This window comes from Indicator indicator, chromosome 10 (assembly GCF_027791375.1).
Source record: "Indicator indicator isolate 239-I01 chromosome 10, UM_Iind_1.1, whole genome shotgun sequence".
Taxonomy (NCBI): Eukaryota; Metazoa; Chordata; class Aves; order Piciformes; family Indicatoridae; genus Indicator; species Indicator indicator.
This window is the reverse complement of record NC_072019.1, coordinates 15416143-15428541: the sequence shown is the minus strand read 5'-3', so window position 1 is coordinate 15428541 and position 12399 is coordinate 15416143. Positions and strand designations below refer to the sequence as shown.

The 12399-nt window shown below is 43.7% G+C and overlaps 1 protein-coding gene across 2 annotated transcripts in view; it reads right to left on the bottom strand.

Annotated features, from left to right (window-relative positions):
• Nucleotides 1-11564, bottom strand: part of EDEM3 (ER degradation enhancing alpha-mannosidase like protein 3) — a 32387-nt gene extending 20823 nt beyond the window's left edge. For both annotated transcript variants that reach the window (XM_054384510.1, XM_054384511.1), the window contains exons 1-5: nucleotides 11404-11564; nucleotides 8849-8894; nucleotides 4079-4179; nucleotides 1606-1645; nucleotides 1008-1120 (exon numbers count right to left, since the gene is read on the bottom strand). In XM_054384510.1, the coding sequence (XP_054240485.1) occupies nucleotides 1008-1120; nucleotides 1606-1645; nucleotides 4079-4179; nucleotides 8849-8894; nucleotides 11404-11564 (461 nt within the window). The remainder of the gene's footprint in view (nucleotides 1-1007; nucleotides 1121-1605; nucleotides 1646-4078; nucleotides 4180-8848; nucleotides 8895-11403) is intronic.
• Between the last annotated feature and the right edge of the window lie 835 nt (nucleotides 11565-12399).

Genomic DNA, 12399 nt, shown 5'->3' with positions numbered 1-12399 from the left:
AGACAACTCCCAGTTATACTCAAGGTTTACTACCAGTATTTTGGAAGCAACTCTTGTTTAGTACTCCATCCTAAACTGCAGAGGACTCATTGACTCATTAATGTAGTTAATTGAGAACAACCACCAGCATATAACAACAGAATTCTAGCACAGTGGGAGTCAGAGGGGATCTCTGGAGATCACACAGGCCAACTTCTCCTGTGAAAGCAGGGTCACTCACAGCAAGTTGCCCAGGATCACAACATCCAAGTGGGTTTGGAATCTCTGCAGAGAAGATGACTCAACAACATCCCTGGGCAGCCTGTTCCAGGGCTCCAGAACCCACAGCAAAGAATTTTTTCCTTACGTTTAGGTGGAACCTTCTGGGCTCCAGTTTGTGCCCACTGCCCCATGTCCTGTCACTGGGCACCACTGAAAAGAGTCTAGCCCCATCCTCTTGCCCCCCACCCTTTAGCTATTGATCAGCATAGATCAGATCCCCTCTCAGGCTGCTCTTCTCTAGGGTAAACCACTCCAGGTCTCTCAGCCTTTCTTCTTCAGAGATACTAAATAGTAGTTTTAAACTAACCTGCTCTGCTTCTGTGCTGAGCAGCACATTGGACTAGAGACCTCCAGAGTTCCCTTCCAACCTGAAATAATCTACTACACTAAGTGTGGAAATTTTCTATCCATGAAATCAAGCATTGAACAATGTAATTTATAAGCCTGTTCCCATTACAAAAAAGAAAAAAAAAACCTGCTACCTCAGCAGGAACAATTTCTTTTAATCTGAAGAGCTACACCTGCAGCAGTGCAACAGGGGCCAGCTGGACTCAGGACCCCTGCATCGATTCCTGCCCCCCATCTGACAGCCTTGCTTAGGGCAGGCGTCAAGCTGTGCTAAATCACACTGCCACAACTGTTGCAAACGATTCAGAAGGAGCACAGAAAGTTGTGCCTTAAGAACACTTCCACAAAAACAAAACAAACACGTTTTAGAGAGTTTAGAAAAGACAAAAGTTACTCACCCAAGGACTCTTATGTTGGTTTCAAAGACAGATACAACTATGTCGTTGTCTAAGTTCACATCCTTTATTACTTTCCTTACAGCCTCTTCAAACTCTTTGGTTTTATTCAACACCTGCAATACAAATGTAACCCGGTGTTGAGATTTCAGCAGCCACAATCAGGTGTAGAGGAACAAGTGCAAGGAATTAAAAAAGGAAAAGCATATTTAAGTGCAAGCAAATTCAACCATGAAACATGCACATACCATTTCAAAACTTAAATAATTCAGTAGTTACTAAGAGATGGTCACCTACAGCATGATGTTTTAGACTACATGGGAAGGAAACTCACATGTTTCTTTCAGTTAAAGCCCAAAGAAAAGCAAGTTAAGAAAGCATCAATGAAATGCAAAAGAACTGCTGTAGTTTTCTTTTGCAACAAATGCCAGACACCACCACTGCAATATCTGGAAGGTCTTACAAGCAAAAGCCACTTCAAAGAGGTGCCAGGTAAAGAAAAATTAGTAATTTTGATGCATTATTTAAAAACAGAGATCTAAAAATAATTCAGAGCATCAGAAGAAATCTTTATCAAAGTTTATCAATAGCTAAAACTTACCACAAGAGTGTCCAAGGTGTCAATCAAGGTCAGGGAGAACCTGTGAAACAAAATTTAAAATAGAGCCATTGTAGACTTGGATGTGTAGAAATCAATTAACTTTCAATAGCAGCTAAATTCTCACAGACCACTAGCTGCTAAAAAATTAGTTGCACACAAGATGTTTAAAACACCCTGTGCAGTTTCTTCCCTTTGTTAATGACCAGAGTAGGAGCTGTCTCAAACAAGCTATGATTATAAAGATACTTCTATTTACTGCAAAGCCTTCAGACTTTTTGGAAGCAAACTGAATGTTTATTCTAGTTTCTAATCAAATACTCATAAACCCAGCAGAATGGTTCAAAGCCTTTTGCCAAATTATTTTTATCTTCCTTAAAAAAAAAAAAAACAACAACACAAAAACTAAGAATGTTGACTTAAGTTGTAATAAAAAGATCTAGGAAGATCAAAAAATCATCCCAAGCTCAATTTCTCCCCCCAGAAACCGTTCCAATTACCTACTTCAGAAAAAGCTGTAAATTATTGCAGTCAAGATCAGTGCTAAAATTAGTGGTGAAAGACTAAAGAAAATGAGGTTATTATGTTAAGAAAGTTCTATATGGGATATGATGGAACAGGAAAGGGGCAGTAATGGGGGCCTGAAGGTACATAGCAGCTCCTGGGCTAGGAATAAGTGAACAGCCTAGAGCTCTTCAACCTGCAAAAAGTTGTCATTATACAAAGATTTTTAAATTACGCATGAAATGAAGAAAGCAGATGAGAATCTCCTCTTTGCTGTTTGTCCCAGCAAGTTTCACTTGATGCCATGCAGTGCTAGCAAGTGGCAGGCTTAAAAAACTACTTATTCCATAAAAAGAAAACATCAAGTCAGATCCACTGTTCCATATAGATCCACAGAATGCTTGAGGTTAGAAGAGACCTTTAAAGGTCATCTGGTCCGACCTCCCTGCAGTCAGCAGGCACATCTGCAACTAGAGCGGGCTACTCAGAGCCCTAAACAACCTCACCTGGAATGGTTCCAGGGAAGAGGCATCTACCATCTCTCTGGACAACCTGGGACAGTGCCTCACCACCCTCACTGTCAAAAAATTCCCCTCTTTATGTAGTCTAATTCTCCCTCTTCTAGTTTAAACTCATTACTCCTTTTTCTGTCACAACAGGCCCTGCTAGAAAACCTGTCTTCTGCTTTCTGATTGGAACCTTCAAGCACTGTGAAAGGACATGAGAAGATCTCCTGAACACTTCTCTGTCTCAGGCTGAACAACCTCAAAGCTCTCACAGCCGCTCCTCCTGGAGGCTGAGGGGAGACCTCATTGCTCTCCACAACTCCCTGAAAGGAGGTTGGAGCCAGGTGGGTGTGGGTCACTTCTCTCAAGTAACAAGAAACAGGACAAGAGGAAACAGCCCCAAGCTGTGCCAGGGGAAGTTTAGGTTGGATATTAGAAGAAATTTCTTCGCTGAAAGGGCCCTCAAACACTGAAACAGGCTCCCCAGGGAGATGGCTGAATCCCCATCCCTGGAGGTGTTTAAAAGATGCAGAGATGTGGTGCTGAGGGACGTGGTTTAGCACCAGCATTTGCAGAGTTAGAGAATGTTTGGGCTTGCTGATCTTACAGGTTTTTTTCCAATCACAATGATTCTATAGAGAAAACACTAAGTACTTACACTGTTCAGTGCAGCTAAGGGGGTGACAAGTATTTTTACTCAATGTTACTTTGCAAAAAGAAGGTCATTAAGAAAAGTGCATGACCAGGATTAAAAATACATTTCCTTGACAAGTCTGCAGATTTGATGAACACTGTTCTGTTTAGTGACACTAAGCAGTGATACCAATAAAAAAAAAAAACCCAAACAGCTATTTATTATTAAGTATTTACTCTATTAGCTGTACACACAGACAACAAATGAATCACTTAATAACCAACTCAGAGCAACTCAACTTTGTTCAATTTCGTATGGAGAAAGGCCGTCCTTAAATCTACATTTTGCCAGCCAAAGCATCAGTACTTTGTATTATAAGCTATCTTAAAAGAAAAACGTGAAGGGTTTCCATGCCTGAAACCATGTTTTATACTCAGGCTATCACACACATGATAATCATTTGACTAATTACGTTTTCAGAGAGCTTCCTGCTATAAAAAAAAGTATTTTCAATATCACTTCTAAGGCCAGCATAAAAGAGAACTGTTTACTGTTCTGTGCAGCTGATATTTAACCCTTCTAACCTCTATTGAGCAGACAAATTTGCAAACACCATAAATGCCAGCTCACATTTGGAAGACTTTCTTTGGATCTCATTCCTCGGTCATTTCTTTTTCTGATTAAGGTACAATTTCACATCGGCTAACATGGCAAGAGGAAATAATAAAAGTTAAGTTTTTCACATCAAATGAGCAAACAAGTTTTATGGGCTGCAGACTGTACTGTCATCCCTGGATGTTTCCATGCCACAGCAACCATTTCAAACACTAACTTTCCCAAGGCGTCGTCCACATCCCCTCGACTGGGTTCCTGACCCCGCACTCGTCCACGACACGTTAAAGGCATGAGTTCATCAGCTGGGTACGCATGCTCCTGTTGGGACACAAGGCAGGCAACAAGGTAAAACTGGCACAGCCGCTTCAGCAGCACTTCAGAGCCTGATCAAAGGAAGGCAAACTATACCGCACTTCAGAAAAACTGCCTGACAGTCACAGACTATTTGAGGTGAGAAGGCACCTCTGCAGGTCATCTTGTCCAATTCCTCAAGTCCGTGGGACAGCAACGAGCCCTCATGGCCAATGAGCCAATAGCATCCTGCAGTGCATCAAAAAAAGTATGTCCAGCAGTTCTAGGAAGGTTCTTCTCTGCCCTGGTGAGACCACTCCTGGAGAATTGTGTCCAGTTTTGGGCTCCCCAATTCAAGAGAGACAGGGATCTGTTGGATCTGGAGCAGAGAGCCACAAGGATGATCAGGGGACTTGAGCATCTCCCCTATGAAGAAAGACTGAGACCTGGGACTGTTCAGTGTTGAGAAAACTGAGAGGGGGATCTGATCAATGTCTATAAATATCTGAGGGGTGGGTGTCAAGTGGAGAGATTCAATCCCTTTTCAGTGGTGTGCAGTAATAAGACAAGGAACATCATTGACTATAGCAGATTTCACCTCAACATGAGGATAAACGTCTCTACAGAGAGAGTGATGGAGCCCTGGAGCAGGCTGCCCAGAGAGGTTGTGAAGTCTCCTTTAATGGAGACTTTCAAAACCTGCTTGGATGCATTCCTGTGAGGACCAGCCTAGGTGATTCTGCTTTGGCAGGGGGACTGGATTCAGTATACGGAGGTCCCTTTCAACTTCTAACATTCTGTGATTAGTTAATTGTGCATTTTCTGATGCTTTTTGAGCAGAAGTTATCATCTCAGAGACGAGTTTAAAAGCTTATGCAGGTTTTATCATGGCTGGTAGTATTTTATGGAAAAATAACGAGAATTTAAAGTAACTTTGGAAACATTTCTAAACGAACATGAGTGACTCAGGGTCATAATCAGTGGTAGATAAAAGAACTCGCAAGGTAAAATAATAAATGGGTAAATTACCACACAAGGCCTAACAAAAGATAACATTCATCAAAAACGCTTTCCAAGACAGAGCCTTTTCCAAATTGAACTTTTTTTTAAAAGAGAGACATTGCTAGATCTTCTGGAAAAGCAATGGTTACTTCCCATATTTCTAGAAAAAGCAATCTGCAAAGCAAGCTGCACTGTATTATTATTTCTCATCAGTCAGGCAGAAACAACAGGAATGGCACCACTGCCTAAGTCAAACACAGTGAATACAGGGCCTGCTCCTACTCCTTCCCAAGTCAACACGAGCTCTGTAGGCTTACACTGCCCCCACAGGGGGATATCAAATGAAAGAGACTCCAATTGGAAATTAATCATTGTACAGTGGGAGAGGTTCACTGAAAATTTTTCAGTGGACACAAAATTATTGGGTAAAAACTGGCTGATGGCTGGGTCCAAAGAGTGGTGTGTTCAGTTTTGGGACCCTCACTTCAAGATGGACATTGAGTGGCTGGAGCAGGTCCAGAGAAGGGTAATAAAGCTCGTGAAGAGTCTGGAGCACAAGTGAGAAGTGGCTGAAGGACCAGGGGTCACCTAGCTTTGAAAACAGGAGGCTGAGGGGGACTTTCTGCCTCTCTTCAACTCCCTGAAAGGAGGCTGGAGACAGGTGAGGGTCAGCCTCTTCTCCCCAGATGGAAGTGACAGGACAAGAGGAAACAGCCTCAAGTTCTGCCAAGTTCTGAGGAGGTTTAGATTGAACATGAGGAACAATTTCTTTTGCAGAAGGGTTGTCAAGCCCTGGAAAAGGCTGACCAGGGCAGTGGTGGAGTCCCCATGCCTGGAGGGATTGAAAAGCCATGTAGATGTGGTGCTGAGGGACATGGTTTAGTGAAGACCTGCCAGTGTTGGTCAATGGTTGGGCTCAATGATCTTAAAGGTCTTTTCCAACCTAAACAATTCTATTGTGTTATGAATTGCTTCTCCATTAAAAAGCCCAACACAAGCAATTTGGGATGGAGTTTCTCTGTTCTGATTTCCTTAGGAAACTGGCTTCTGTACTGTGCTCTCCAATCTTACTTTTAGCCAAGAACATGTGGCAGAATAAAAAGTTCAGTTACTGAACTGAAAGAGCAAGCAAACACACTCAATGTCTTTCCAAATATAAGGTACAAAAAATAATCTATATTCAAACATGAAACAGAGAGGAAAAGAAGGAACAACCTTCTATAAATAAACAGCTCTTACATCAACCTCTTTTGAAACTGATGGTTTGCTTCCCTCTCTACCACCTTCCCAACTGTTTCAGTTGCACAACTCTGTTCTCCTCAGCTACAAAGCCAGAATCTAGATCATTTTAATACAGCTCAGATGTTTCTGAGTATTTGTGCAAAGCGTTCAGAAAAATAGATTAAAGAAATACAGGACAAAAGCAATGTCAAAACTCAAATCTCTCATTTAAGCCCAGGAGAAAAAAGGTGATAAAAATGCTAGAGAAAATGGACTTCCAGTCCTACAAAATCATGTGTAACTAGAAGCAATTTGAAAAAGAAAAGTTCGCTTATCTGTCTAGAGAAGGAGAGGCTTCTAGGTCAAGTGATTTCCCAACCTGCAACTTCTCTCCATTCAAGTGACCTCAAAGGAAGGTAGCAAGACCCAGCAAATACAAAAACACAGCACAAACATGACAGGTTTCTGAAAAATTATTATACAAATGGAGCTCAATGGATCCTCTGGAATTTCTGCACATTCTGACCCAAAAGATGACACTGCCTCATGTCAGGACTGTAAATTCAGGGTAGCACAGTACTTAAAGAATGAAAGAAGATGCATTGCTACTAGTGCTGTAAACCAAGGAATACCTACTGGCCTCAAATGACTGACACTTCCACATCTTGCTTCTGACAGTCAAGAATAAAAAAGACCTGATTAGTACAAACATCATTCAAAGACTGAAAGAAAACAGCAGCTTTTTACTTAAAGCTTCTGTTAACAAGTGAATGGGAAAAAAAAAAAGACAAAATAACTGCATGATCTCCAGAGGTCCCTTTCAGCCCCTAGTATTCTGTGATCTCAGTGGTAAGAGAGTTTCACCCCTTGGTTGCAAACATGAATTTTCAGTCTAAATTCACAAGCCTATAACATGTATTAATAGAAACAGAAAAGCACAACTTTTCAGCAGGCTGTTTCAAAAGCAGCTGCAAAAATACCTTGTTCTTTGTCAGAATCAAACCTGATACCCTAATCTTTTCTTCAGCTTTGAACAAACAAGTCATATTTCTCTGTTTGTTCAGTGCTCTGGGATACGTGGCAAGTAAATATCCTTTTGGCTTCCAAGTTTCCAGGATCACTAAAGTCATTCTTCTCTTTCATCCAGCATTTTCTTGCTTCAGAGGAAAACATACCAGTTTGCAGCTTATCACACAAGGAGCAGCAGAAGCGTAGATCCTTTCCACCAGTGTATTACATTTTATCCAATGTTGCTAAACATTTAACAGTTTTTACTTCAGAATGCCATGGGAAATGCAAGTCAAGTTGTTTTTTTTTTTCCATGGAATCAGGTCCCAAGCAACCAAAAAGCCTGATGGTTGTTAAAGTGCTAAGGTACCAAAAGCAAGAGTTAGTGGCAAAAAGAAAAACTACACCCACTTTGAAAATACTGTTGGCTTGGCTTTCTACTCATTCTGAAGTTCTCTAACTTGGCACTTATAAGCTTTTAATCTTACATATTAAAGTGTTAAACTGTAAAAGAGAAACTGGGCCATGTGGCAAGATACTGTCAAGGGACAGCAGTTTGTCCTGCAGGAACTGGGCCAACTGAAAAAAGAGGGGTTTCTGCAACAGCCACAGAGCATGTGCACAGACTGTTAACAAAGTCAGCAAGGATGTGTTCTTTAGATTTTTCCCTTTACATTTACAGTTTCTTCCCAGCAGTGTATTGCTTTTAGTATACATCTGAAAGTAATTATTACGTGAGGAAAGTCAGCCCACGCTGATTCTCTATTCTTAAACAAACCTGAATTAAGCTAATGCATTTTAAGGTTGATTAAAGTGCAGAATGGTTCACATATCCAGAACATCAAGACACCGGCACAGAAAATCACAAGTCATATCAGAACAGACCAACGTGAATGTGACTCCCTGTCATGACAGTCACATACTGAGAAGAGGCTGTAATGTGTAGGTATGGCCCCAGAACCCCTTTTTACTCACAAAGCTACTCAACTGCATCTAACATAACATGCCCCAGAAAAAATACTGTACACCATTTTTACCTACAAAGTAAAGCTGGTTTGTATGCTCCAGAACCTGCTGACTAGACAGCTTTCTTGAGCTACCTTTTCTTAGTATTGTTAGGAGTCTGGAATTTCAGCCTAAATACTTTACCAAAGAAGAACACCGCTTGCAGCTTCATGTGAGATAAACTGGTTTGAGAAAGATCAGGCAGAGATTAATAAAAGTTATTGCTAGTAATTCTTAGCTACCATTCTGAAAGCTTTCATAACCCTCCTGACACTGCTCCTCCTGAAAGTAACATTTGTTCATTTCTTTTTACAGGCTATACAGGTGCTCTTACTTATTTTAGCTTTGTTTTTGTCCCTACCTCCCTGCTGTTTCTCCAGAAAGTCACCCACTGTTGGTTGTTTTCTCTCTCAGGTCAGCAATAACAACTCTAAAACAATTAAACAAGTATTCTACTTACCATATAATTGCTATATGCATGGTCAAACATTTCAAGCACTTGGTTTCTAAAACAGAAAAAAAAGAGCAAGCATTAGTGGTCTGCCTCATAATGGCCTTTAACACACCGTCTTAGAACAGCAGGGTGTGTTACACTTTAATATCTGAGTTATCAGTAGCAGGTATTCTACTAACTCAAGTCAATGAAATACAGCACTGTTAATTGTTTCTAATTCAGCTATTTGCATTCACTGCAGAAAGAATCATAGAATCAGTCAGGGTTGGAAGGGACCACAAGGATCATCTAGTTCCAACCCCCCTGCCATGGGCAGGGACACCTCACACTAGATCAGGCTGGCCAGAGCCTCATCCAGCCTGGCTGCAAACACCTCCAAGGATGGGGCCTCAACCACCTCCCTGGACAACCCATTCCAGGCTCTCACCACTCTCATGGTGAAGGACTTCTTCCTCACTTCCAGCCTGAATCTCCCCACTTCCAGCTTTATTCCATTCCCCCTAGTCCTATCACTACCTGATATCCTAAAAAGTCCCTCCCCAGCTTTCTTGTAGGCCCCCTTCAGATATTGAAAGGCCACAATAAGGTCACCTCGGAGCCTTCTCTTCTCCAGACTGAACAACCCCAACTCTTTCAGTCTCTCAGACTATTTCTAACATGGAATTAAGGATTTGGGGATCTCTTTTAATCTCCTGTGTTTCTCCCTAAAATTGCTGTGATGTCACAAACACATTAAAGCTAAAGATGGGACACAAAAAGAGATGCTCAGCAAAAAAAGGCAAATAGAATTATGTTCTGCTTGTAATCACCAATAGTAAAACCAACTGACACAGCATAAATTCCTCTCTGTGATTCAGAAAAGGGCCATAAGTCATGAGGTACACCTCTTCCATCCATTAAAAGTCTTGGCAAGCAAATACTAAAGAAGAGCCTTGTAGACACATTTATTTTGTGTTTGAAAAGCAGTCAAGGGGAGAAATGCTGCTATCTAAATAATAACCAGGCTTTCTGAGAGGCAGCACTACCTCCAAGCCTTCCTGTTTTACACAGGAGCCCTGCAAGGCAGAAGAAGTCATTTCTGGGCATTTCAGGCAGAAGTCATTTCTGAGCTACCATCAACATCAAAATCTCTGCTGATAAGACTCAGCATAAAGAGAGAAGAATTATAGTGTAAATAGCTGCTTTAGTTCAATGACTTGGAATCTTAAGAAGTATCTTAACTCATCAAATGCATTAAGTCGTCAAAAGAGCAGAGTGTGATGCTTTTCTCAGGTACTTCATAGTCTGCTGCAGCAGTTAAAACCCCAGGGCTTGGCCAATAACAATGCTCAGTGATGTACCACACTGCATACTGCCTAAAACTTTAATTTCTTTATGAGCAACTTACATTCACAGGGCGTTTTCTGAAGAATTTCTGTGACTGACACAATCTTGCCATTAAATAAAGACACAGATTACCCGCTGTTATTCAGAAATGACCCGCCTTGGTGCCCCCAAAGAGAAACCATGGCAAGACACAGAGGGCCATCTGATGACAAAGTGAGTGCAAATTATGAACATAAAACTTTTAAACCAAATTGGTGAATGAAATTTAAACTCCTTGAAGAAAACATGTAAAACATTATGCACAAAAAGTACCCTGAGAAGTCAAGATGGAGAACCCCAGTAATTGTAAACACCAGAGTTAAATATCAACTTATATCTAATGATTAATAACTCTTGGAGTATCCAGAGTGTTACTCCAGAAGACTTTTCGCATCATTATTCTGTGCGGCTGAGCAGATAGGAAGAAGACAAGGACAAAATTGTCTCAGTAATATACTAAGATCACAATATGCTTGTTTACTTATTTGTCTAAAAAACCCTCTACTCCATGCAGCTCAATACCCTGCCACATTGCCTGCAACCTTTGTTCTCCAACTAAAAACTACACCACAAGAGAAGCAGCTTCTCATATGTACATACATAGGGGACAAAGGCAGTTTACCTTATATACAGGAACTAGGCAAGAAAAGATGTAAACATTTACCTTTTTTATGACTCCCAAACAGTCACATGCTCCAGAGGCACAGCCATAATTAAACCAACTGACTACGGATACAGATTTACCTTTGATCACTTTTATACATAACTACATGCAGCCACTGACTTCAGTCTTCAAGACTGCATCTCCCAAGCACAAGGGGTTGACTCCATATGAGGGGCAACCAGACCCGAAATCCCATCTCAGCGGTAACATACACACCTCAAACACTGATGAGAGACCGATGCCACCCATCTCCTAGAGTCTTCAGTGAGGGGGGGAAAGGGAGGGACAGGAGGTCTGCCGAGCCAGGGGCGCACCCTCACCCGTCAAGCCCAACCCAACACCCGCGGGCCGCACAGATCTCCTGCCCCAGCAGGACGAGGGCACACCGGTGCACCGCAAAGCCACAGCGGTCGACGAGCTCGGCGCAGGCCCTACCGGCCGCACACGACCCCGGCGGCTCCGAGGACGACCCGGCGCCGCCGCCGTTTCACTTCCCCATTTCCCGCCCGGTCCGGTCCGGCCTGCCGCTCACCCCAACTGGCGCTTCTCCTCCTTGCTCATGGCCCCGGCGCCCGGAGCAGCCGCCAGCACGGAGGAGGCGGAGAGCAGGCCAAGGGCCAGGAGCTTCCACGGCCTCCTCCAGCGGGGCCCTCGCTCGCCGCCGCCCTCCTGGCAGCCCGCAGCTCCGCTCATGGCCGCGGCCGCCTGCCCGCTGCCGCTAGGCCCGGCCCCGGCCCATCTCTGTCGCTGCCCGCCCCTCGCTGCACGGCGGCCGCGGCTCTCCCAGCGCCGACGCGCAGGCGGAAGCAGGGGCCGGCCCCTCGGCTTTCCTGTGGCGTAGTCAAGGAAACCGCCTGGCCGCGCCGCGCCGCTTCCGAGTGCCGGCTTTTCCCCGCCCCGACACGCGCCGCGCCGCCCGGCCAATCGGAAATGGGGAAAAGGCGCCGGGGAGTCACGTGATAGCACGCGGATCATGTGAAGACAGCAACCCACCGGCAGAGAGAAGGAGACGTGGACAAAAGGAAGGGTGGCGGCGGCGGACTACGGCTCCCGGCATGCACCGCGGACCTGAGAGCTGCGTGTCCTGAGGCGAGCCGCCCCGCCCCGCCCCGCCCCTGCAGGGGTTTGCCCCGGGTGCCAGACGAGTCCCAGCGTCGCTGTAGGTAGGAAACTGTTTGAGTGAATGCTTAGGTTATGGCGGCGCTGTGTAAGTTCGGGTTAAACATACTGCATTGGTCTGCCGAAGAGGATCACTGGCCAGGGGCTCTATGGTATGAAGCTGTTCACTTTGTATAAACGACACGTGTCTCGCTGAGGACTAGAAGAATCACAGAATTATTTCAGTTGAGAAAGACCTTTAAGATCATCGAGTCTAACCATTACCTAATTCTACCAGGGCTGGTGCTAAACCGTGCCCCTCAGCAGCACATCTCTCGTCTTTCAAAACCCCTCCAAGGGTGGGGATTCAATCACCTTTCTGGGGAGCCTGGTACAGTGTTTGAGGACCCTTTAACAGAAGAAGGTTCTT